The sequence below is a fragment of the Engystomops pustulosus genome, chromosome 6 (genome assembly GCF_040894005.1).
Source record: "Engystomops pustulosus chromosome 6, aEngPut4.maternal, whole genome shotgun sequence".
Taxonomy (NCBI): domain Eukaryota; kingdom Metazoa; phylum Chordata; class Amphibia; order Anura; family Leptodactylidae; genus Engystomops; species Engystomops pustulosus.
Window position 1 is genome coordinate 158,234,956 of NC_092416.1, and position 27,820 is coordinate 158,262,775.

At 40.9% G+C, this 27,820-nt stretch overlaps 1 protein-coding gene across 1 annotated transcript; it reads right to left on the reverse strand.

Moving 5' to 3' along the window:
* Positions 1-219: 219 nt before the first annotated feature.
* LOC140064810 (protein-glutamine gamma-glutamyltransferase E-like) lies at positions 220-27,600 on the reverse strand. Its single transcript, XM_072112053.1, has 13 exons — positions 27,445-27,600; positions 16,352-16,525; positions 15,431-15,655; positions 12,194-12,312; positions 11,692-11,820; positions 10,094-10,265; positions 9,734-9,869; positions 7,468-7,571; positions 6,312-6,554; positions 5,218-5,538; positions 4,341-4,498; positions 2,629-2,762; positions 220-2,163 (listed from the first exon to the last, which is right to left on the reverse strand). Exons 1-13 carry the CDS (start codon positions 27,461-27,463, stop codon positions 2,013-2,015), a joined length of 2,085 nt encoding a protein of 694 aa, XP_071968154.1. The 5' UTR covers positions 27,464-27,600; the 3' UTR covers positions 220-2,012.
* Positions 27,601-27,820: the final 220 nt, after the last annotated feature.

The following is a 27,820-nucleotide window of genomic DNA, read 5'->3' on the forward strand; positions in this document are numbered from 1 at the left end:
AATAGCAAAAGATGCAATTTATTTTACTTGAACCATATAAAATCTAATATTCCATCACATTTATCACAGTGTCTGATACTGGATGATACATCGGGGACATGTTTAGACCATTTAGCTATTAGTAGATCATAATGTTGCCACCTTGTAAGCTCCTTTGTAACACCTTTCCGGGGCAAAGCGTATGAAGTGCCTAAAACAGAGAGAGCTGGTCACATAGACGAGGATTCATGTGCATCTTTATTGGGAAATCTGTAGAATATCTATGTAAAAAAAATTACAAAGAATTTTTTTCTTACATTTTATTACAAATTGTTTCATTTTTTAATTTGTCTTAATTGTTTTCAATTTTATCAGTACACAAACCACTGTAACGTTATACATAAGAATTCAAAAAAACAATAACAAGAACAGCCTTGAATCGCAGTCAAGGAACGTAAAAGTGTTACTCTATTAATATCTTTCCAGCTATTCTGGAAACCATGTTCCTAAATATAAACAAAGGGAAAATAAAAATCCCTAACTAGACAAAATATCAACAGAGGAGAAGGATAAGAGGAAAGGAAAGGGTGGTGGGACAGGTACTACTAGCAAATCACACTCCCAAATTTCAGGTATAATTAGGACACATTGGGGCAGATTTACTTACCCGGTTCATTCGTGATCCAGCGGCGCGTTCTCTGCGGTGGATTCGGGTCCGGCCGGGATTCATTAAGGTAGTTCCTCCGACGTCCACCAGGTGGCGCTGCTGCGCTGAAGAGCATCGGAACGCACTCAAGTTCACCGACCTATTCCTAGTGAAGGTAAGTGCAAGCTCTGCGACACTTTTCTTTTTTTAAATGCGTCGGGTTTTCGTTTTGCCACGACCCCTGATTTCCGTCACGTGCATGCCAGCGCCGATGCGCCACAATCCGATCGCGTGCGCCAAAATCCCGGGGCAATTCAGGTGAAATCGGCGCAAATCGGAAATATTCAGGTAACACGTTGGGAAAACATGAATCGGGCCCTTAGTAAATGACCCCCATTGGGGCACATTTACTAAGGGCTGTGTGCTACTTTTCTGTCGAACTATGCACATTGTTTTTAGTGCAAACGACTTACACAGGTATTTAAGAAGTGTCTGCGTGCGACCCTTTTGTTGCACCGCTGCACTAGGCTTCATACAACACAAATTAAGCGGCGTTCCGGTGCTCAGTCGGACCGGGCGCCAGATTTATCATGCAAAGTCCAACAGAAATGTGTTGCACGTCCCATGTTAAAAGTGCACCAAAGAAAAGTTGGTGCACTCTGGCGGAGCCGCGCAGGGGGTGCCAGATTCATAAAGAACGTGCACCACAATTCCTAAATCTGGCGCACCCTGCACACTACACGGGCAAACTGCACATAATACAGACTGCACTGTTGTTAGTAGATGTGCCCAAATATGTGTTAACAATCATTACTACTCCAGTAGTCATCACAAGGGGTGCAGATTAGGTCAAAATGTTCCAGCTTATTATTCATTAGAGCTGTCAAGTGTTCCATAGTACGGATGTCCAAATTGTTTAATTTTAACCATAAACCCAGTATTCCATACAATAGGTTCCGAAACATTGCTGAGGCCTTCATTTTTTTTTTATGTGTACTTTAAATTGTTGAAGCGCATCTAAACTTTCAAAACCTTACTTTATTATCTTAGTAAACTTTGTTCTAAACTTTATTAGAGTAAAATACTTCTTTGTCCTGTCTGTCACCTCCTCTTTTCCCTGCGGTGAGCAGTTTATATGAAAGCAGTTCTGAAGTTTGTACACTGCAGATAGCTAAGGAGAGAAGGCTAAAGCTGGTCTCCTTACATACCTGGAAATATTTTCCCTACATAATTCGGCTTTTAAGCTCCCCCATATTACTATATTTCTCAAAGACGGCACACAATAATTACAGTAAAAAGGCCTAACAAAACACATCTACAACCATGAACAAATACAAAAAATCTAAAAATAATTCAGTTGAACATATAACGTTGAATTGTGACTTGTCTATTTAGAAGTAACATTAATTGGTAGAGACCCCTTAACATCTGTGATTTTATCAGATGAGAAGTCTACCACCAGATATCTTGGACCGGATCTGTATGGTAAAATTTCGACCTTTTTGACATATTTTTGGTTCTTTTTCATCTGTGGCACTCTGTGGGAGAAGAGATATGTATGAGGTATCTGTTCAAAAGCTGTCAAAAATGAGATTCAATCAATCATCTATTTTAAAGAAAATCATCACTTTTGTTTTCTACTACTAAAAGCTTAAAAGATTAATCTGTTGATTTGCGGGAGTTTGGTATCTACACCGGAAAGTAATATCTCATCAACCATGCAAACTTCCGATCCATTTATTCCAAATGGAACTTCTTGGCTGCCCTAAGCCCCTCGATTCAGTTAAGAGAATGTGATCTCTGCTCTTGTGATTAGAAAGGGTGCAAGTGGTTGTACCACACAGTCAAAAAATTGGGCTAAAGGCAGTCAAATCTGGTAAAATTTTTGGATTCGGCCTTGTTTGCATCTAGAAGATACTGGACTGAAGTTGATGATCTCTGTGTGTAATGTAATAATTTCAAAAGCATAAGCTTTTGCATGTGATTTTGTATTTCATACTTACTGAATTGTGATCTGCTCCTTTACCAGCCCGCTCCCCTCAACGGTCAGAACACAGTCACGGGCCTCATCGGGAGTAGGATTGGTGAGTGTGATCTCTACACTTAGTTTTTTATTGAGTTGGGCTTGGTCCAATATCTGGAAAACATAAGACAAACATTAAAACTGTATATTATTGAATTGACAAGACACTTTTTAAAAACCAAAAATCAGTAATTGTTCCTGTTTCCTACAGACTATATGCATATGTCATTGGAAACTTATACTATTACTCAAAAAAGAAGTACAAAGGAATTAGTAGATAAACAATTCATAAAACAAGTGTACTGGGGTATTCAGGCATGTATCCCACTGCTAATGCACTCCCCAAGTGCCACGTTGAAGGGAATAGAGCCCTATTAACTAAAAGACACCCATTTAACTAAAAATTGCTTCCCTCAGATCCCCATAAAATCAACTATGTTTCCTAACCTGAGTGGGTGTGTCCTGCATGGCCAGCCCCTCCCATCTACTCCTCTCCATGTTATATGCCCCCTCACCATTCATAACTTCACGTCATGTGACCAGCGTGATTCCATCTAATGTCCTTTACCCCCTCACATTTGAAACGCCTACCCCATGTATGTATCTGATCATATGAAATCACAGCATTGCTCCATGGACTTCAAGTTCTCCCCATGCCTCCATTGAGGCATGCTGTGATTTAGGACATACATGGAGTACATGTTGCAAATGTTAGTTGACATAATCTTGGTCACATGACATGAAGTGCTGAATGATGTAACAGAGCTCTATCTCAATGTTCCAGCAAGGCGCTGTGTAAAACATATGAAACAGTAATTCCTACAGAGCTGTATATGAATGTAACTGAATATTGGCAGATGGTCCCTAACTATTGGTAGCAGTGAGACCTGTCAATCAGGACTAGGGAGGCAGGGCAATGCCGTGGACACTGCATATGCAGAACTCCATTTTTAACATTGGACTCATCTCAGATGAGTTTCATATACGTTTACAAATTGATTTTTTTTTAACTTTGAAGCCATGGAGAGGAACCATTTAAGGATATGAACAATGCTTTTAATCATAGTTTTTTATGAAGTATTTGTTTTGGATGGGCAAATTTAAACAACAGGTTCCCATTAAATGGGTGTGCCCATGAAAGAAAATTCTCAAATTTCAGTCCCCTAGTGATGTACAACACAATAAAGATAATTTTAAACCCTTTACTTTACAATTTTACTCCGTTTTATTGCTGTTATAGCTTGTTACCTTAATGGGTGGGTGTAATTGTACGTGTATATGTGTGTAATGTATGTGTATATGTGTGTAATGTATGTGTATATGTGTGTAATGTACGTGTATATGTGTGTAATGTATGTGTATATGTGTGTAATGTATGTGTATATGTGTGTATTGTGTGTAAATATGTTTGTATATATGTGTAGTGTGAATATTTAGTATAGTATGTACATATATGTATATCATGTGTATGTAATGTTTATATGTACATATGTGTGTAGAGAAAGGATCATTTTTGTCTTTACAAAGCTGTAAAAAGTGACTGATTATTGAAATGTAATTTGGTAAGTTTGTGTCCCGTGTAATCAGCCAGTCAATGGTGTAGAAAGCAACAAAGAAAGCATTAAACCAAAATATGCAATACAACGACTTATTGGCTTTCTTGCTCCTAGAGGCGGGATCTATTCTATTTACCTTCATCATTATGGGCGGATTCTTCAGTGTGATCACGTTGTCCACCAGCAGTTTACCTCCTTTCTCATCTATACACACTGCCACCACTTTGATCATGTTGTCTGCAGTTATTGCCTTATCATATTCAGCAAATGGTATAGTGTATGGGATGCTGTTCTCTGAATTGGAAAATACATAATGCAGTGTCAGACGTGGATCATTTTCGAAAAGAAAGAACCTCGTTTTGCGGATAGAAGAGAAATGCTATATCTTATACACTTGTAAAGTTGAGCCATCAGTACAGAAAGTCAAATCAAGACTACCCTAATTATCTGACAATTTAAACCATTTGATCAGATAGAGATTGTCTATAGAAGGCAACCCTTAAAAGAGCTTTACCCACTCTTTTACATAATTTACCCATGTGCCTTTACTGACTTATGAGTAAGCAATCCTCCATTTAAGTTTGTACCATTTGCAGACCCTCCATGGCTTTTTTTTTTACATATCTGAGCTCTGCTGAATAGGCGGAGCTGTTGCAGAAGAGTTATGACTCATCCTGCTGCCCCCTCCCCCCATTCTCCCTGTCTCTGTCAGTATAGATGGACTGTGAGAAAAGAAACACAGAGTGTGCCATGAGGACGATCTAGAGCAGTGTGAGAGCCAGCAACTGTGTGTGTATGCAGAGGGCAGTATACTGAGAACAGGTAAGACTACAGGGCAAAGACGCAGGTATGTATACAGGCAGAGACATGTCTAATAGAGGATATTTATTGAAACATGGTAAATCCCTTTAAAAGTCATTTTTAACGTAAAATTCTTAAAATAAAAATTCTGTTTTTTTTTCTTTCATTTACTCATTTTATGTAACCAATATATCAAAAACCAAGGAACTTACCTTCATTAGGTCCCAGTTTGACAGACTGAGAGTTGCTGAGGATGTCTTTGACCACGGTACCAGTATATACAATGGCAGAGGCAGTGAAGTTCACCTGTAGACTCATGTCACTAGCGATTGTATTTTTTAGATTCAGGCTGAATGTGACATCACGACCAACTTCTATGTCACTGTTATACTTAAAACTGCCTTTAAAATCAGGTTTTGGTGCTGGTGCTGTGTTTTCAGCCGAAAATGCAACAGTACTTCTTCTGGCACCAAATCCAGTGCCAGCCAGTTTCCCTCGCGCTTTATTAAATATTTCTCTTTCTTTGGCGCTGCCTAAAAATGCACAAAATTTTAGATTATATTTTTTTAATGAGACATTAAAGGGGATGACCACTGAACCTCATGTTTTTGTAATGTGTGTGTTCGTGTGGGGGGCAGGATATTAGGTAGTTTATCAATATACCGTATATACTTGAGTATAAGTCGACCCGAGTATAAGCCGAGGGACCTAATTCTACCACCAAAAACTGGGAAAACCTATTTACTTGAGTACAAGTCTGCTCAACAATAAAATGTCCAGTAGTCTCTCCTCATCAATAAAATGTCCAGCAGAGTGCCCCCATAGAGGTCACACGTCCAGCAGAGCGCACCCACAGTTGTCACATGTCCAGCTGAGCTTTGAGTGGTTCCCAGGGGCAACTAGAGCAGTTTTGCTCTTAGACACTTCTGTTAAATCTCCCCTAATATGTCTATGCATTTTACACACAATGGGGGTGATATATCAGAAGTGTCTGAGACCAATAAGGGCTTAGCTTTCATTTCCTCACAGCTGTTTATAAAATGAAAGCTGAGCTCTGATTGGTTTTCACCGGTAACCAGAAAAGTTTTCCCTCAGACACTTCTGATAAATCTCCCCCAATAAATTTCAATGTCATCTGTGCAATATTTTATGTCCCCTACTTAGGCACTACAGATTAATTTGTCGCTTAGCTACACTTTGGATCACAGATTTTTGGGAATCGGAGAAAATTATTTTCAGGGAACTCCTTTTTCATACTTAATTTTTATACTGTAAAAATCTAATCTTTATTATGTAAAGTCCTTACCTTCATCATATTTATAATCTTTAGTTACATCTACACGGGCATCTGAATTTATTGCCTTGGTGCTGGTTAGTTTTCCTACTGTGCGTGTATTTGAGCTAATTTTCTTTGTGGAATTATCAGCATTCATCAACCAGTCCGTGACGTCTCCATTCACTTCAGCAAATACAAAAGGGGCATCATAGTTAAGGTCCAGGTCTCCCTCTTTAATGGCCTTCACAGAGCAGGGTCCAAGACGATATAATCCTGGTGAAGAAAAGGCAGAAGATTTCAATATCAGTTGATAAAATTAGGAGGCCTTTGAGAAAACTGAGCAACTGAGACCAAGGCAATTTTACCAACCAAGATGTCTTCCAAAATGGTAATTAGTAGGTGTGGTCATAATATTATTCCCCTTTTAAGTAACTTAAAGGTCAGGAGAATTTAAACTATTAACGACAGATATATTATTATATTGTAAGATTCCCCATAATTGCTTTTGTTGTGTTTTTACCCTGGTGTAATATATTTGGTTTGTATTGTAATATTTCAGCCTCAGTCTTCTTCATAAAGATAGATTGTTGTTCTGCAAAACACTAGCCAATAACTTCAGTAGTCAAAGAAATCTCCGTTTGAGAAAGCGAGACTCTCGAAGAAGCAGTCATCTGTTTTGAGGTTGATACAAACCAAACACGAAGCACCGATGTAGTTCTGTGGTCATATATATGGACAGGGTTTTCAAGTTCTATGAAGGGAGAGAGAGACAGGAAGAAGGTGGACAGAAGGAGGCCAGGGAAGGCAGAAGGACCAAAGCCAGGACAAAGGAGGATAAGACCAGGAGGTTGCCAGAAAAACCACCACCCAGTGACTTTCTACCCAAAAAACTTTCTAAACACATTCTGCTTCAAACTGTATACAATGTAGGCTTCCTAAACCCATAACTAGAGATGCTACTTTAAATGTATCTATTAGGGTCAAAAGCTGTGATACCAACTATATAGTAGAAGTAGGGTAGTTGGTAGGCTAAAGGGGTGACTGTTGGATAATTCATATTGTTTATGATGTAACTTTCATTTTATATAAATAATTTATCATTAAAACATGACTTCGTGGTTTGTCATTTATTTGATAAATCATTCTGAAACTTCTAAGAATATCCATAATAATATTCTTACATTACCTTCACTTGCTTCCTGTGGAGTGGAGTCCAAAACTTGCCATCCGTCGTAAGCAGAACCAATGTCATTCCTTGCAAACCAAGCTTCAACCCATACATGAAAGTTCCTATAGATACAAAACACTTTAAGTTATCAGGAGCCCTCTTCTTGCCTTCCCCATGTCCCCATAGAGAATAGTGTACACATTACCAAAGTGTTTTTATAGTAAAAGTGTATTTTTACGAAGTTGGGCCAAAGTTTACCTTTCTGTAGGCAGAGAGGGTCCCCAGTCCCCTAGTAGTTGTCAGTGAGGAGTGGTCCCACCCTTGGGAAAACTCTCTGTCTGTTTTAAACAAAAAAAAAAAACTCCCGTGTCCTCCATATCTCTTCCCCCCACAGGACGTTATACATGTCTACCCCTCTCCTCACTGGCCCCTCCCATGGGAGTAGGGATACAGATTTGCATATAAAAAAGTAACCTTTCATCTAAATTAACCTTTTTTTCCTGAAAAACTAGATAAATTATTTGGTAATGTGTACACTATACTCTATGGGGGCATGGAGGAGCCAGAAAAATGGCTCCTGATGACAGGTTCCCTTTAATTATTATACAGAGTCCTCAGATGTTGATACCTTTTATTGGCTAAGTTAAAAGGATTATGACCATCGCAAGCTTAGCAACCCTCATGCCATCTAACCATTTTATTATTCAACATAAATTCCCCCACAGCAGGATATAATTCTGCCATATAAACTTCACATAATACAACCATATAGTAATCATATACAATTGCCAATAAGAACCCATATACCTTTGCCCTATAATTTTCACATACTAGTGGAATTCACGTTTTTTTTTTAATTCTGAGGCTTCAGGAAATGGGAGTCATAGACAACTTCCCAGTTTCTATGGGTATTCACAACTACTTGACTTTAAACGGTTGTCACAATCATAAAAGGTAGGGCTGTGGAGATGGAGTCGTGGAGTCGGTGACAATTTTGGTGGAGTCAAGTTTTGATAAAATGGACTGACTCAGACTCCACAAACAATAACTATAACAAATTATAAAAATTATAAAATTTCCTTTAAATGTGTGCTCTGTTCCTGATCTAAGAATTTAGGCCAAGGGTGAACAACATTGATTGGTCCAAAGGCCATGTTGCCATACTTCTCAACTTTAAGGGACCTAATTAGTAACCAGCATCCTAGATGTACCCACAACCACAGTACAGCACCGAATGCCAACCCAGAAAGTATAAATCCCACCGTACAGCAATAAATACCACCCCTGAAACCAAATACTGCAGTCAGAGCAGACAATAATAGTGGAGACCCCAGAGCAGATAATGATAATACTGGAGAACCAATAGAAGACTAACAATACTGGAGACCCCAGAGCATAAAACTACTAATACTGGAGAACCCCAGAGCAGTCCCATATAGATGACTACATAGCAAACTAACAATACTGGAGAACCCCTGAACAGACAAATGCTAATACTGGAGACCCCAGGGGCAGACAATAATACTGGAGACCCCATATCAGATAATAATACTGGAGACCCCATATCAGATAATAATACTGGAGAACCCATATCAGATAATAATATTGGAGAACCCAGAGCATAAAACTAATAAAACTGGAGACCCCTATAGAAGACAAAAAATATAAATATTCTCCTTTCCCGGCTTTTATTCTGCTCCGTGCACCACACTGCAGCTTCTTCTCTCCTCCATGTGCTTCCCTGTGTCCTGCACTGTTATATGGCCTGGTATCAGGACCCTGTGCCAGGAGCAGGAGAGGACCTGAGAGCAGTACAGTAAAGTACAGTAAGTAATTATCATTTTCAGGTTTTCAGCTGCTCCTGGGGCCATTATTCTCAGTGTCCTTAACCCGGTGCATACAACTAGTGTCAGGAGTTAGGACACAGAGTGGAGCGGCCATGTGGCCTGTCGGCCTGGGTTGTGCTTCCTCTACTAGGCTTTTAGTTGAGATGAATGTTGCTGCACTTTATGTACATGCTCAGTGACATAGGTCCTCTGCTACAGAGTTTAGAGGAATAAGCCACTGGGAATGAATGCCTGCATTTATCTCAGCACTGCTAAAGTTACCAGGGCTGTGACGTCAAAGTGAATGATCATTTTGGTGGAGCTGGAGTCGAAGTTGAGGGAAAATGAGCAATCAGTCTGAGGTTTGGCTTACCGACTCCACAGCCCTGATAAAAGGTAATAACTAGTGGGTCTAAAGTGCGGAGTTTTTTACCCATATTCCCCTTATTTGTAGTTACCATATACTGTCAGATGTTTCTGAAGATTCTTTTCCTTCTTCATCAAAATAGCGATCAACAATGAGATTCTCATCTGTGTCATGAGCTGAGGCAAAATTTGTGATGACCCGTGCAGGTATACCAAGACATCTCAGCGCTGCATCAAGAGAAGTACAAAACTTGTTAAATTCTCTGTCACATACACAGAGAACCATACATTTGGGGGGAATAGAATAGTATTTTAATTGACTGTGGTCCCAGTGGTGTGGATGGGAGATAACATGATGGACAAAAGAGAAAACAGACTTGGGCCATTGAAGGGTTTATACATACAATTGTTAATTTCTTATGTTAAAATATGTTGCACTGTTTTCCACAGACCTGTACAGAGGACCCCGGCAAACACCCAACATTGTCCAAATTGGACTGGTCCATTTTTCATCCACCGACGGAGGATGTCGGAGCTCCCATTCCATTTTGTAGGTCTCTCTCCTCCTGCATAGTCTCCACTCCAGTTACCTACCAGCACTCCATTGTCATTTTGGACATTAATCTAAAAACAATGATATACACAGGGGTTTTCAGTAAGAATGTAAAGATATTTCATGCTTGTAGGGAAGCAAAAAGTTAGCACCAGGTCTTATCCCTGTGCCTCTTGTAAGGGGATAGAAAGACAAAAAGTATCTCCACATTAGAGGCAATCACAAAGTGATTCATATGGCTTTAGAATGAGCTTTGTAAGTTTTTCAGTCAGCCACTGTGGTAAGATTAACTACAAACATTTAAAAGGTTGTTCCAAAGCCAGAAACAGATAACAGATAATTGCTTTTATGAGAGTTTAAGTGAGAGTCCTGATTACTCTTTCCACACACAGTGATTGACAGGAAAAGTCCCGATTACCCCTCTCATGCACAGTGGCTGACAGTGAGAGTCCTGATTACTCCGTCCCCAAACACAGTGATTGACAGTGAGAGTCCTGATTACTCCACCTACACACAGTGATTGACAGTGAGCATCGTGATTACTCCACCCACACACAGTGATTGACAAAGAGAGTCCTGATTAACTCTCCCACACACAGTGATTGACAGGAAAAGTCCTGATTACCCCTCTCATGCACAGGGGCTGACAGGGAGAGACCTGCTTACCCCACCCACACACAGTGATTGACAGCAAGAGTCCTGATTACTCCACCTACACACAGTGATTGACAGTGAGAGTCCTTATTACTCCGCCCACACACAGTGATTGACAGTGAGAGTCCTGATTACTCCGCCCACACACAGTGATTGACAGTGAGCGTCGTGATTACTCCACCCACACACAGTGATTGACAATGAGAGTCCTGATTACTCTACCCACACACAGTGATTGACAGGAAAAGTCCTGATTACCCCTCTCATGCACAGGGACTGACAGGAAGAGACCTGCTTACCCCACCCACACACAGTGATTGGCAGTGAGAGTCGTGATTACTCCGGCCACACACAGTGATTGACAGTGAGAGCCCTGATTACTCCTCCCACACACAGTGATTGACAGTGAGAGCCCTGATTACTCCTCCCACACACAATGATTGACAGATCTTTATATTTCTGTATGTGACTACCGGCAGTCAATCACTGTGTGTGGAATGGGTTACACAGGGCTCTCACTGCCTCCCAAAAAGGATCCCTGACAGGATTTGATCCGTTTTTAACTCAAAACACCTGCTACATATCTTATAAACCTAAATATCGCAAAGCTCAGCTTCTCGCTATGTATCTAGCAGATGGGCGGCATAATGGATTTGACAGATTTCTGAAATTTGCAAATATGAAGGATTTATAAAGGAGAGCCCTGCATACTGATCCACATATTGAGTATAAATAATAAATAGCTAACATAAGCTCTCACTGTACAGATAGTTCAGTATGTAGCACTATACAATTAGCTGATAGAGGCTATCATAGAGTTAAAAAACATTAAGGACGCCTTACCATGGCACTCAGGACTCTTCCCACATGAACAGGGTCAAGCCTCTGACTCACGTCTTTCTTAGGATCCCTTTTGTAGTCAGTGCTACAGTCCAGTATTTTCAGAATGATATTTAAAATATCTTCTTCAAACTGCAAATAAAAAAAAAATAAAACACAGCTAAAAGAAAAGCTATAAAAACACACACACACACTACACATACAGAGAGACACTGAAACCCTCGAATGAGTTGAATCCGTGTTAGCCATTAGTTTCATCTGTTTGACCAGTAGGGGGTGTATGAATTTTCACAACGCATCATTATTGCTGCCAGTATCTGACTTTGACAAGGTTAACGGTAACACCCAGTTGCCGATTTATTGAAGGGGTTGGCCACTTTTCATGTCTATGTCCCTGCATGTACATGTACCTGTGTCTTTGCCTTCTTTGGGAGCTTCATCTGTTCCCTCACCCCGCTGCCCTCAAAAATCACCCTACGTAATAAAAATCTCTTCAAGCCTTTACCTGAGCAAAGTCCCAAGGCCTTGCCTTCGGAGTGGGTGAGCTGCCAAAGAAGATGACCCCGTTTTCATTCATAACATATTCATTTTTCTCGGCTTCATTTTCCATGTACACAGCATCACCTGCACAGGTATACAGAAAAGTAGAAAATAAAAATTAGAAATTAATGGCACAGATAACGCATGAGGGTTGAAAAAGACTCAAGTCCATAAAGTCCTACCTACAGGGGCACATTTATTAAGGGTCCGCGGACCACATTTCAGTGGGTTTCCCGACTATTTCTGATTTGGCCACATTTAACAGGGGTTTTTGGCGCACGCGTTCGGATTTTCATGCAACACAAATTGGGGGGGGGGGGGGGCGGTGTTGGGAGTGGGGCATCTTGGCCATTTGACAACCCCACTGATTCGGACTAAGGGAGGGATTTGTCGCAAGACATGCACTCACATACACGGGAAGAAGAAGGTGAACTCCGGCGGACCTCAGCGGGAAGCGACACATGCAGGAAATTGGACGCACGATCTTAGTGAATCACACCGGACTTCATCCTCGTTGGACAACGCACCGCGGGGATCGTGACAAGACCGGGTAAGTAAATGTGCCCCACAGTGTTTATCCACATGTAGGGAAAATCAGATACCAATTATCCCATGTTATTGGAAAAATCAGGTAATCCGAATAATTCATGGATCAAATTTCTCCAACCAGAAGTCCCATAGATTATAACAAGGAAGTCTGTCATGACCAACCATCACTCACTAGAAAGACACCTAGCCCTTCTTTTAATCAATGCCGTTGTTTCTGTCATTGCTACATCTTGCGGTAGTGAATTCCATCGTTTCAAGGGGCCCTGCTTTTACACCACTAAAATACAATCACTCTCAGGTAGGGTATAAAATTTACCTTTTTTCATTCCCTCTTTTGTGTTAAAACTTTCCTTTCTATAAAAAAAATTACCAAAAGTCATATGGAAATAATAAGTCATTTTTTTGCCTTAGATGTGTCATTTTTAATGGATGGACGGAAAGTGTCACTTCAGTCCCCCCTGACTCGGCTGACCCCTAGCAGCTTGAACTATGGTTCTGGTGCCATTGTAAAGATGAAAATCTTAACTTCCTAAGAGCAACGTGCTTCTGTGTTTTATGATATCAGATATACAGGCAGTTAAAGATCCAATACCAAACTACCAGTATGTGTGTAACTGCCCATAGATCTAATTATGTAGTAAAATGAACACCCACCATGAAATATTATATTCTCATCTTTGCAATGTAAATAGTCTCATCAAGTCGTAAATTGCTATGCTGCAGTGTTCTGGGAGTAGGACTTTACATGGACACATGTTTTTGACCCCTTAATAGAAGGGCAGGTAGAACCTGCTGATACAATGATGAGTCACATTTCTCAGCAGAGTTTTTATTGTAAAACAATACAATTATGTATTAATGGCGTCGCTTGGTTCTCCACCTATGAATTAACTATTGGCAGTACCTGCTTTTTATGCTACCAGGTAAGAAGTTGACACGTGTTCACAGCACCTGGCACATTCTGTATCTCACAGTACACTGTATGTCAGGCTTGGCTAAACTGAATGACTATTTTATAGTGTATGGAGCCCGGCTGGCTCACTAACCTTAGGCAACCCCCGACACTAACACTGCTGAGGGACCACATGGAGCTAGGAATGGTCTAATGAACCAGAGACACTGCTATGGGGTGCCAAGTTAGCTCATGGTAGGGTGGGACCTTTGATTTTGGAGGCACTTCTAGTTAGGTCCTACTCTATTCTTCTCATTTACATAGTTACTTAGTTAATATAATTGAGTTCAACCAAGAAATGGAAAACAATTCCATAATATAACATAACCATCAATGTTAAGGCATTTTGACCCTTCTTGAAGCTCTCTGCTGACCCTGCTGTGTCCAGTTCCTGAGCAAGGCTATTCCACAGATTCACAGTTTTTACTGTAATAGAGCCTTGTCTCTTCTGGTGATCAGAACTTATTTTCTCCAGACAGAGACAGTGCCCCCTCATCTTATGATTTGATTTAACCTGAAACAATCATATTTTTTGTATGGACCATTCATATATTTATATAAAAAAATCATGTTCCCCTAAGTCGCCTCTTTTTGGGGCTAAATAAGTCTAATTCTTTGAATCTTTCCTCATAACTGAGACCCTCCATATCCCTTATCATGTTTGTGGCTCTTTGTTGAACCCTCTCCATCTCCAGGGCCTCCTTTTTATGGACTGGTGCCCAGAATTGGACAGCATATTCCAGGTGAGGCCGGACCAATGTACAGTGGTAATATTACATTCCTATCCCCAGAGTCCAGACCACTTCTGATACATGACAAGATCTTGCATGCTGTTAATTAATCTATGATTTACTAGTACACCCAGGTTCTTCTCAATTTTGCCCGGGTGTTCAGAAGTAGGATTGGCCTTCCTCTTCTGGACCCCATTCTACCCCCTCTATCCGCAGTAATCCACCTTCCTACCTGGTTCTCCTAGGTTTCTTCTCTACTCTCCACATACATCCTGCTTATTAAAGGGCACTTACCACCCCGATTCTACCTATAAAGGTAGAAGGGGTGGTAGGTGGATGGATGGGACGTGAGGATAGCCCTTTTTTGGGCTAATCCTCACGTCCCGGGCGTCTTTCACAAAACTTTATTACATCTATATGCAAATTTTTTTATGCGGCTACTGGGGCGTAGAGTAGCCGGACATGAGGCTACTAGTCGCGGCTACTCCACGCCCCAGTAGCCGCGTTACTCCGCCTCCGCCCTCGTCCGGGTCCCCTGCGTTCTGCGCATGCGCAGAACGCAGGCCTTCGGCTGCGCGGCCGCGGCTCTGGGGCCGGAACTACTGCACATGCGCAGTAGCCGGGGGACTCTGACGAGGGCGCGCAGCTACCATGAGCTGCGCGCCAAAGATTTCCTGGTAGGCTGAGTAACGCGGCTACTGTGGCGTGGAGTAGCCGCGACTAGTATCCTAATGTTCGGCTACTCCACGCCCCAGTAGCCGCATAAAAAAATTTGCATATCCATCCATCCATCCGCCTACCACCCCTTCTACCTTTATAGGTAGAATCGGCGTTGTAGGTTCCCTTTAATTGCTTAGAGAGCAGTATTCTCCTCTCAATACTGTTGATAGCACACAGCCGTACAATATCTTCCTCCAGATAACACCATCGCACTCAATTAATAAAAATCATTGCAGATAAAACACCATACCTTTAGCCCAGGGGTTAAATAGGACATACACATTTCCCAAACTGCTTGAAGCCCCAGTCCATCCACTGGCGAAGCTCAGTGTCATAGCATAACATCCAATGACGGCATTGACTGGAGTGTTGATGGAGACAGTCAGGGTGTTACTTTTCAGGGTACAGCTGGCACTCCAAGGCACTGCATCACTCGGACTTGGAATCTGAATGGGCAAATCGATATTTATTGATCCTAGAAGAAAGTTTTGAGAACAAATAAGATACATGAAATGAAATGATGAGCCATGTGTAGGTTCAAACCAATGCCAGTCAATCTGGTAACCAAGCCATTAGCTTAGACCTATGTCTTCTAAATGAAGTCTCAGGTTTTTACCCTCCGTGAACTGACTCTCAATCATTATTTTAAGTGTCTAAACATGGCTCTCTGTCATTATATTCTTTATATACCAAAGACCATGATGACCTAGACCCTTTATGCTACCATATTACATAGACCCATGTCATCACCTTAACTAGCTAGACCCATGTCATTAATGTAAGCTGTTACACCCATATATACTATCTATTCTAGACCCATGTCATTGACATCAGTGTGTAGCCCTACAAAATGTTCTTTATACCAAAGACCATTTTGTTCTTTATTGTGAAGAGCCAAGCAATGGCACACATCTGTATGTCAAAACCAAATGCTTAGACCCTGGCCGGTACTCCAAGCATCCAATACCGAGGTCTGTCTGAGCCGTGCTGCTGTATGTTTATAGGGGCACGGAAGCTCCGCTACAAGTACTTCTGCTGGTACAGGGGACGTGGGGGCATGCCTGGCTGCCCGAAGTAGTCGGAGTGAAGCTTCAGTGCCTCTCTAAACATACACGTTTATTTTTTCAGCCCCCACCCAACTGGGACAAGTCCTTTAACGTTGTATTCTTACCTGTAGTGATGCTTAACTTGAGATTATCTGATGCCTGCACAGGCCTGTTGAAGGTCAGATCGATGGTGAATGGTTGTCCCCTCCTCACAATGAGATTTTTGCTCATAAAGCTGCTGGTTTTATGTGCTGCTGCATTTGTGCTTTGCTGGAGATGTGTGCTTTCGAGCTGGAGAGCTGAGGACAAACAGATTTACAGGACATTGTTTAGACAACATGCAGATAGACCTCATGGAGGAGTAAACAATTTTCCTAAAAATCTTATTAGATCAGGTACTGTGACAACCTACTACTACCCCGTGCTTGTATTGTGGGGCTCCAGTATACTCCCAGAGCAAGCTTTCACAATATAAAACCACAATGGTTGTGCGGGTACATTTGAGGAAGTGAGGTACATGCAACCTCTTTGGTATATTACTTGACTCAATTTAAAGCATTTTGAAAAGAACACTGTGTATTTTACATGTCAATAGATCTTTGGATCCTATATTATAAGCAAATATAATCATAGATGAGATACTGGCAAATGTACTCACTATGTCCTATTGAACTACATTGACCTCCCATTGAACCACATGATTCATATACCTCAACATTATACAATGCATAGTATATACATACATACATAATACTTAAAGGGGTATTCTCGTCTCGGCATTCACATTCAGTTTCATTAATCTGCCATATATAAACATTTCTTCAATTGGATGTTATTAAAAAAAAAGTTCTTGTGTGAAGATAATTTCCTATAAATGTAGTCATGTTGTCCCTTAGAAGCAAGATGGCTTCCTCGGATACGACCACGTCACACTCTGGCAGCGGTGGCCAGACTTGCACTATAGGCTCCTGCCGGACCACCAGGATTCAGCAATCATTATCACAGGACGGCTGTGTGACATGTAGTAACTCCCGGACATTTCATATACAATAACTTTTTGTTTATTTGTGCAATCCCTCCAGCAGAGGTGGCCGTATCCGAGGAAGCCATCTCGTTTCTAAGGGACAAAATGACTACATTTATGAGAAATTATCTTCACAAAGGAACATTTTTTTTAATAACATCTAATTGAAGAAATGTTTATATATGGCAGATCAATGAAACTGAATGTTAATGCCCAGACGAGAATACTGTACCCCTTTAATACATGCATCATACATACATAGTATTGTTTTGAGGAAAAGTTTTACATGTTTCTTACTATGGGTATACGTTATTCTGAACTTGAAGGCACTTGGTTTAATGTGTAGAGAATGCTTCCAAGATATAGCTTTCCATGAATCAATACAATGAATTCTGTACAGAATCCTTTCATTGATTCTCATTATTATTACTATTATTAATATTTTCATAATATATAGAAATCTGAAATTCCATGGTGCTTTACATTCATTAAGGCATTCTCATACATTGCATTAGGACAAGAACAAATAAATGTACAAAAGATAGAAAACTACATTGTACTAGAAAAGCTGGAAGGAGGACCTTGTCCTTAAGGGCTCTCAGTCTATAAAGAAAGATAGATGGAGACATGAGGTGAGGGAGCAGAGCAATAGGGTTAAAGGCATACGGGGCGGATTAGGACAGCCATGGGCCCTGGGCTGTACGAATATCATAGCCCCTACACATTTGGAATCACTTCCTACATATGGTAATCGGATCAGCTTCTTGAGAAGCTGCTTATCTGCTTTCAAACTGCAGTTTAAACGCCTTTCGAGTACTTTCAAAGGTCCTAAAATGGCTCTTGTGTACAGGTGCATTAAGATCTGGAACAGATGTATGAGGAAATAAAACACAAATAAATGTTCCTAAAAATTTAGGATTTTCATTTCCTCCACCAACAAAGAGTTAATAAAATCTCACCAATTAGCTATAGATGCCCCAAAATTATGTACCAGAAAAGTGCATCTCATGTGGCAAAAGAAATAAGCCCCTATAGGTCCACAATAAAAAAACAAAAAAATGATAGCCTGTACAATGTGACATAGAAAATCTGCTCTGGATGGCGCCTCCTTCCCTTCTATGCCCGGCCGTGCGCCCATACAGCAGGTTACCACCACATTTGGGGTATCCGTGTACTCGGGAGAAATTGGGTATCAAACTTTGTGGAGCCTTTTTTCATTTAATCCATTGTAAATGTTTAATTTTCCACCCAAAATGAGTGTATTGTGAAAAATATTAGCATTTGTAGATCACACCTCCATTTTGTTTCAACCGCTATAAAACACCTAAAGGGTTAAAAAAACGTCTTAAAAGTGTTTTTTAGTACGTTGAGGGGTGTAGTTTACATAATGGGGTCATTCACAATTCTAGCTATTATTTAGGCCTCTAACAGTCAATTAAAAGTTGAGCAGGTCCATCTAAATATTAGTTTTGGTGATTTTCCCAAAACTTTGAAAAGTGGCACCCAAATTCTGAGCCTCATAACATTCTAGTAAAATATGTGGAATCTTAAAATACCATGCCAACATAAAGCAGACATTTAGGAAATGCAAGTTATGAATTTATTTGGGAGCTATGACTATCTGCATCAAAAGTAGAGAATTTAGAACTTTGAAAATAAAGAATTTTTCCAAATTTTTGCTAATTTTTTTCATAACTAAACACAAAAGATATCATCCAAATTTTTAAACTAATTTGAAGTACAATGTGTCACGAGAAAACAATCTCAAAATCCCCTGGATATCTTATAGCGTTCCAGAGCTATAACCACTTATAGTGACACAGGGCAGATTTGGAAAAATGGGGCCGCGTCCTTAAGGCCAAAAGAGGCTGAGTCCCGTAGGGGTTAATGTTGTTGTGTTCATCAACATTTTTCTGTTCTGTGCTCATAATTGCCCAAAGCTTTTCAGCACCTCCATAAATTTTTAAAGGTTCTGACATCTGTGAATAAATAACTACGTTATGCAATCATGGGAGTAGCTGCATTATGCTTCCCATCTGTCACAGATAGAAATGTTCACCAATTACAGTAATTACAAGAGCGATAATGTTGTTGTTGTCATGTCTCTTCTAAATTTGGGCCAACTTCACCAAAAAGTGATTTCCTTAAGTATGGTTTCTCAAAAAAAAAAAAAAATGACGCAAATTTAAGACAATCTGAAATGATAAATGTCATTTTCAACATTTAGCACATCTGGAATGAAAGATAAATGTGTCTTTACTAGAGATGAGCGAGCACTAAAATGCTCGAGTGCTCGTTATTCGAGACGAACTTTTCCAGATGCTCGAGTGCTCGTCTCGAATAACGAGCCCCATTGAAGTCAATGGGAGACTCGAGCATTTTTCAAAGGGACCATGGTTCGGGAATAAAATGTGCTAATTAATTGAAAAAGAATGTCTTCTGATAAGTTAGCAGATGTATGCAAACATCTGCAATCTATTCTTCACTGTTCCGCGCGTATATTATCTCCCGACAAGTTATCAGATGTGAAGAACAGTGAAGAATAGAATAAAAACAGTGACCACAGGATCATTTAAGTGAAAAACACAGTGAAGAATAGATTGCAGATGTTCTGCACATCTGCTTACTTGTCGGGAGATACGCTGTCCCGGGATCCGCTGCTCTTCTTCCACTGAAGTCTCCCCGATGTCTCCGTGCCCCTCGATGTCTCCGTGCCCCTCGATGTCTCCGTGCCCCTCGATGTCTCCGTGCCCCTCGATGTCTCCGTGCCCCTCGATGTCTCCGTGCCCCTCGATGTCTCCGTGCCCCTCGATGTCTCCCCGTGCCCCTCGATGTCTCCGTGCCCCTCGATGTCTCCGTGCCCCTCGATGTCTCCGTGCCCCTCGATGTCTCCGTGCCCCTCGATGTCTCCGTGCCCCTCGATGTCTCCGTGCCCCTCGATGTCTCCGTGCCCCTCGATGTCTCCCCGTGCCCCTCGATGTCTCCCCGTGCCCCTCGATGTCTCCGTGCCCCTCGATGTCTCCGTGCCCCTCGATGTCTCCCCGTGCCCCTCGATGTCTCCGTGCTGCCGCTGCCCCATGTCTCTGTGCTGCTCACCGTGTTCTTCACACATATATATTGTTCTTCACATACTATTTTGTTCGCACCGTTCCGCGCGTATCTTCCGACAAGTAAGCAGATGTGCCGAACATCTGTAATCTATTCTTCACTGTGTTCTTCACTGTGTTTTTCACTTAAATGATCCTGTGTTCACTGTGTTCACTGTTTTTATTCTATTCTTCATTGTTCTTCACTGTGTTTTTTTAATTAAATGCTCGATCTCGAGCAGGGGAAATACTCGTCCGAGCAACGAGCCGTCTCGAGTACCTTAATACTCGAACGAGCATCAAGCTCGGACGAGTATACTCGCTCATCTCTAGTCTTTACTGATGAAAAACAAATATGTGGTGGACATTTTAAAATGTCTTCAAAAAGGCGCAAAAATTGCAACGAGCCAAAAGATGTCTCTGAAAAAACAGGAAGAAAAATAAAGGATTGGAATTTAGGTTGTGAAATGCTGTATTCTTGTTAATAACGTTTAATAACATATGTTATTTTGTTATCCTGAGTACATTCAACCCCCTAGCGCTCTGCGGCGTACATGTACTGTGCTGGCGCCCGCAATTAGCGCTCAGCACCAGCCTCGGGGGTCGCGGGGTGTCAGCGGTAATCTACCACTGACATCCCCGGGTAACACCCGCGGTCTGAGTGGGCTCCGATTGCGGGTGTCAAACCCGTTAAATGCTGTGGTCAGAACTTTTAAGGTCTAAATCATGATCTGGGTTACAGTGTATGTTTACATCAGAGTCCAGGGAGAAAACTTTGCCCCCTTTTCAAGCGTACGGAGTATTAAAGGCCAAGCATGTTCAGTATGGGGTTATGGTAAATAATATGTTTAAATATATTTTTAAGAATGGGATAAGGAAAACTGTGTCTTAGTGCTACCTTAAATAAGGGGGCTCTCTCTACATTTATGTCTGACTTTCAGGTAGCCTAGTGACATAATGTGGGATCAGGGGAAGCAGCCATCGCAGAGTCCCGCAGAGTCAGGGGGCCTTGGCATCCATACTGAGACACTGAAGAATAGAGGATGTGCATCATATACATATTACGCTGCTCATTGTACATCATAATATATATATATAAAAATAAATAACTTTGCACATATTCATGGATTGGCAGCACAGATAAGCAATGTCCATGGAGTGTATACACTCACCGGCCACTTTATTAGGTACACCTGTCCAACTGCTCGTTAACACTTAATTTCTAATCAGCCAATCACATGGCGGCAACTCAGTGCATTTAGGCATGTAGACATTGTCAAGACAATCTCCTGCAGTTCAAACTGAGCATCAGTATGGGGAAGAAAGGTGATTTGAGTGCATTTGAACGTGGCATGGTTGTTGGTGCCAGAAGGGCTGGTCTGAGTATTTCAGAAACTGCTGATCTACTGGGATTTTCACGCACAACCATCTCTAGGGTTTACAGAGAATGGTCCAAAAAAGAAAAAACATCCAGTGAGCGGCAGTTCTGTGGGCGGAAATGCCATGTTGATGCCAGAGGTCAGAGGAGAATGGGCAGACTGGTTCGAGCTGATAGAAAGGCAACAGTGACTCAAATCGCCACCCGTTACAACCAAGGTAGGCAGAAGAGCATCTCTGAATGCACAGTACGTCGAACTTTGAGGCAGATGGGCTACAGCAGCAGATGACCACACCGGGTGCCACTCCTTTCAGCTAAGAACAGGAAACTGAGGCTACAATTTGCACAAGCTCATCGAAATTGGACAGTAGAAGATTGGAAAAACGTTGCCTGGTCTGATGAGTCTTGATTTCTTCTGCGACATTTGGATGGTAGGGTCAGAATTTGGCGTCAACAACATGAAAGCATGGATCCATCCTGCCTTGTATCAACGGTTCAGGCTGGTGGTGGTGGTGTCATGGTGTGGGGAATATTTTCTTGGCACTCTTTGGGCCCCTTGGTACCAATTGAGCATCGTTGCAATGCCACAGCCTACCAGAGTATTGTTGCTGACCATGTCCATCCCTTTATGACCACAATGTACCCAACATCTGATGGCTACTTTCAGCAAGATAATGAGCCATGTCATAAAGCTGGAATCATCTCAGGCTGGTTTCTTGAACATGACAATGAGTTCACTGGACTCAAATGGAGTCCACAGTCACCAGATCCCAATCCAATAGAGCATCTTTGGGATGTGGTGGAACGGGAGATTCGCATCATGGATGTGCAGCCGACAAATCTGCGGCAACTGTGTGATGCCATCATGTCAATATGGACCAAAATCTCTGAGGACCTTCCAGCACCTTGTTGAATCTATGCCACGAAGAATTGAGGCAGTTCTGAAGGCAAAAGGGGGTCCAACCCGTTACTAGCATGGTGTACCTAATAAAGTGGTCGGTGAGTATAAATGTGTGTGCATGAGTGTATAAATGTGTGTCTGCTATAAGGACACTTTGGCAACTTGCCTTACGCACTCTTACATTTGAGGGCATCTTTGTTGGTTTTGTTGGCTTTGACTTTGGGCATTGCCCAATTACATCCACTGATCCACTTAAGTGGGGGACAGCATCATAATCAAATTGGGGTTCAATTATAGTGAGCAGAAACATAGCCTTTGGGTAGTTGATTAGTTGCTACTGTCACCAATGTATTATGCCCTCCAGCATGTAGTAACAGAACTGTATACTAATGTCTCAGGGACAAAATAATTACATGTTGATCAATATACTAAAGCCAAACACATCCGTATGCACGTGAACAATGCAAATGAAATAACACAGTGATACCAAAACAAATAAACCCAAAGTGTGACTGATATATAATTACAGATATGGGGAATCTGTAAATAATGATTATGATGATTTCTTATCCAATAATTTATATAACAGTAAATATTATTAAAATTTACCAAAAGTATGTAATATTCAAAGGGGTTATGCCATTTTATTAAGTTATACCCTACCCACTGGATAAAAAGAAATAGCTCATTCATAGCCAGCCCAGCAAGGACCTAAAAAACATCAATCAATTTTGCCAGGATTTAGGACTTTTGATGAGTAAGGACCTGTAGAATTGACTAAAATCAGAAGCAGCCCACCCTCTGGTGGGCCAACGCTTTATCCTAATACTGGACCACAGACATAAAGAAGAAGACAATCTAATTTGGAGGTTACTGGAGGCTATTTTCTACGGTAAGGTGAATGGGCCCCTGAAATGAATTTATCTGGTGGGCCCAAAGAACCAAAGTTGACCAAAATGGCCGGTTTCAGGAGTAACATTGATGTAAGGTCAAAATGTAATGCAAACAATAGGAATTAGAATTAAGGATTATGGTCAGTGAGTGATGCCTAGTGTTGACCAAACTCCAGTCTATAGAACATTGAGATTAACTTCTTACACAATAAATAATAATAATTCCATTATTTATATAGCGCACACAGATTACGCAGTGCTGCACAGGGCTTGTCAGATCCCTATGGGGCTCACAATCTTATCAACCTACCAGTATGTTTTGGAGTGTGGGAGGAAACAGGAGGAAACCCACGAAAACACGGAGAGAACATACAAACTCTTTGCAGATATTGACCTGGATGGGACTATATCCAGAATGTATAGATTATGATGCTATTTTTAATGTATTCATACAATATGAAGGAAAGCGTCAGTCATGGATTGCTTATGAAGCAGAATATTACTAATAAGTTTTCTTCTAGGTGTGTCTAGGACAAGTCTGGATTTATAGCGAGGGGGAGCAGGAATGTATTATGAATCAGGATTATAATCTCATTGCTGTATACACCCCTATTATTAATGGTTATGTAACCAAGGAGATTAAACTTTGCCTTTGCTTAAAGTTTTGGACACAAAAACGTGTTGGATAGAAAGAGGTAGCTGTGGCAACTATTACCATCCAAGAGCCCCGAGGGTCCAGCTGAACTCTTGGATGTTGCAATTACTTGGGAGACGTTGAGTTTCGTTCTGCCGTCTTGGCTTTGGGAGCACCAAAACTTGTTAAATAGTTACTGGTTCACAGACACTAATGGGAAGGGGCGCTTTCCCACAGATGCTGCACAGTGACACGAAAGTAATAAAACGCACTTACCATGAGACTTGTAATAATCAAAGAATATGAAGATGGTTCTTAAAGGGGTTGGCCACTTTACCTCATGGTTTTTGTAATGTGTGTGTAAGTGTGGGGACAGGATATTCGGTAATTTACCAATATACATCTAGTAATAGTTCTGTAAAGTGAAGCCTCCTGACTTTTACCTCAGCAGTTAGAGATTCCTGACCATAAAATGGCTGCAGATGGAGGGTCATGTGATCTCTAGTTGTCCATGAACAGTCGTCAGTCAGAGATCACATGACCCTCCATCTGCCGCCATTTTATGCAGCCATTTTATTTTATGGTCAGCAATGTCTGACTGATGAGGTAAAAGACAGGAGGCTTCACTTTACATATCAAGAAAGTGGAGCAGAACTATTACTAGATGTATATTGGTAAATTACCTCATATCCTTCCCCTCACACTTACACACACATTACAAAAATCATGAGGTAAAGTGGCCTTTAATGTAAACTGATGCCACAAGATATTTTCCAGTCAAATCTTATTTAAAAAGACGGAGAATGTCAGAATTTCTTGTAGCACCGTGTCTCTTCTCCACAGAACACGCCATGTTGTTATTGCCTGGACATGTTTTTATTGGTATTATTAATACTTTAATACTTCAGGCTGGATATTACAAGCTTGAAATGATAATATAGAGTTGTTGAAGCTGCATAAACCAATTTTTAGACCTGTTTGGTAGCTTTTAGAGGATGGAGTATGATTTTTCAGAGTCTTGCCCATTTCTGAAGTTTGCTTTGAGGAGCCAAATTACAATCTTTGAACACAAGCGACTTTGTCAATCATGAAACAAACCATTGTCAAACCTCTCCAAAAGACCACCACTTTGAGAAGACCATGCCCCCATCCTGTCAGAGATTTTATAGGGGTTGTCCACTTTCAGCAAATAATTGATATGTTTTTTGTAAGGAAAAATTATACTTTCTGTATCAATCCATATGATTTTCTTTATCTCACCTTGCTGTTCTGCTATAGAAATGTTTACTTCCAGTGGATAGAAATCTGACCATGGTCATGTGATGTCACACAGGTGCACGTCTTGTTATAGCACACAGTTCTCATTACTCCTTGTGGTGATAACGAGCTGTTCACCTGTGTGACATCACATGACCATGGATAAGTTTCTATCCTCTGGAAGTAAACATAGAAGCTTTCTATATCAGGACAGCAAGCAGAGATCTAGAAAACTGTGAGGAATTGGTACAGAAAATAAATTGGAAAATTGTATAACTTTTCATTACTCACACAATATCAATTATTTGCTGAAAGTGGACAACCCCAGTGTCACCATATGTTATTCATACTGTGCATTTTATGTGAGTAGGCAACCCTCTAAGAAGACCACATATCAATGCTAGGTTGGGAAGTCTACTCACAGAATACAGGCAGTCCCCGGGTTGCATACAAGATAGGGTCTGTAGGTTTGTTCTTAAGTTGAATTTGTATGTAAGTCGGAACTGTATATTTTATCATTATAATCCCAGACAGAACTTTTTTGGTCACTGCGACAATTGGATTTTTAAAAATGTTGGGTTGTCATAAGAACCAGGATTAACACTAAAGCTTCATTACAGACACATTTGTTACAGCTGATTATTGTAGCCTAGGACTAAAGTACAATAAATTACCAATATCCAGAGGCCCCTTTTGTAACTAGGGGTCGTATGTAAGTCGAGTGTTCTTAAGTAGTGGACTGCCTGTAGTTATAATATAGTTATATAGTAGTAATATACATTATAAGTACAGGTGGTCCCCGACTTAAGAACACCTGACTTACAGACGACCCCTAGTTACAAACAGACCTCTGGATGTTGGTAATTTTCAGTACGTTATCCTTAGGCTACAATAAACAGCTGTAACAGTTATCAAAGTTGTCTGCACTAAAGCTTTATTGTTAATCCTGGTTCTGATGACAATTCAACATTTGTTAAATCCAAGGATGTTGGTAATTTTCTCTACTTTAGCCCTAAGCTACAATAATCAGCTGTAACAGTTATCCAAGGGGCCTATAATTAGGCTTTACCATTAATCCTGGTTCTTATGACAACCCAACATTTATAAAAGCCAATTGTCACAGAGACCAAAAAACTTTTTGGCTGGGGTTATAATTATGAAACACTTCTGACTTACATACATATTCAACTTAAGAACAAACCTACAGAACCTATCTTGTACTTAACCCGGGGACTGCCTGTATATATATATATATATATATATAGAGGATTCACAGGAATTCAGTATTATTCTCATTACTAATGTGATTCTCGGGTACTATTAGATATCACGCCACCAGTGTAAACATTTATACTTTTTGAAGTCCCAGTGTATATTTTAATGAAAATTTTTAGCTTTTTGGTGCTGGTCGTGACAAACCAACATCTGGAGCATGCCAAAATGTCCCCCTTGCTTTACCCCTGCTTTATCCTGAGATTTTCCCTTCATAGGTCGGCTCGGTGGCTGAGTGGGTAGCACTTCTGCTTTGCAGCGCTGGGGTCCTGGGTTCAAGTCCCACTCAGGTCAACATCTGCAAGGAGTTTGTATGTTTCCTCCGGTGTTCTCCAACACATACTTTTAGATTGTGAGCCCGATGGGGACAGAGACCAATTTGACATGCTTTGTACAGCGCTGCGTAATCTGTAATCTTATTATTCAATGTTACAATGACAGCCAAAGGAAATTCTTGATGGCCGTTTCAGGTACACTGTCCATCGATATCTAATAGACGTTTTTATGCTTCCAACTGGCTATTACGGTTCCTGGAAAACACACCCACTAATGGCATACTCAACTTAAACCTACTCTCATCAAATATTATTCATGTGCAGGTGACCTCTGTTGTCCATTTTTCTATTGGCCTGGTCTCCCAAGGTGCTCACTGGTCACTGATCATATTTGTTTATTTAATGAAGTCCAACATTTAGCTCCTTGAAGATTTCTAGTAGGCTAAGGTCAAGGAGAACTATGTAGATATCTAGGATTATGAAGATTGACAGACTTACCTGACACTCTTCCTCCCATGATTCTGGTCAGAGGGTGAGACGATCACAAGACTGGTTCTTGCTTTGGTTTATCGGTCTTATATTCTAAGTCTCCTGCTCCCTCCAGCAACATGCTTTAAATATGTAGATGAGCTGGGTATGGCTCATCTTAATCATTTTCAGTGCAATTGACTTGTTCTAGGGTTTCACAAGGTTTGGGTGTGTGCAGTGTAATGCTTGACAGAGTTTATGGCAATAATGATTACTCATTAATTATTGTTTTCATGTTAAAGATGGATGCAGCAACAGTCGGTGAAAGGGGAGACATCACTTACCTCTGCCGGCCTTCCACAGCACAGCAACAGGGCTACAACTATGATGCAGGACATCTAGAGGC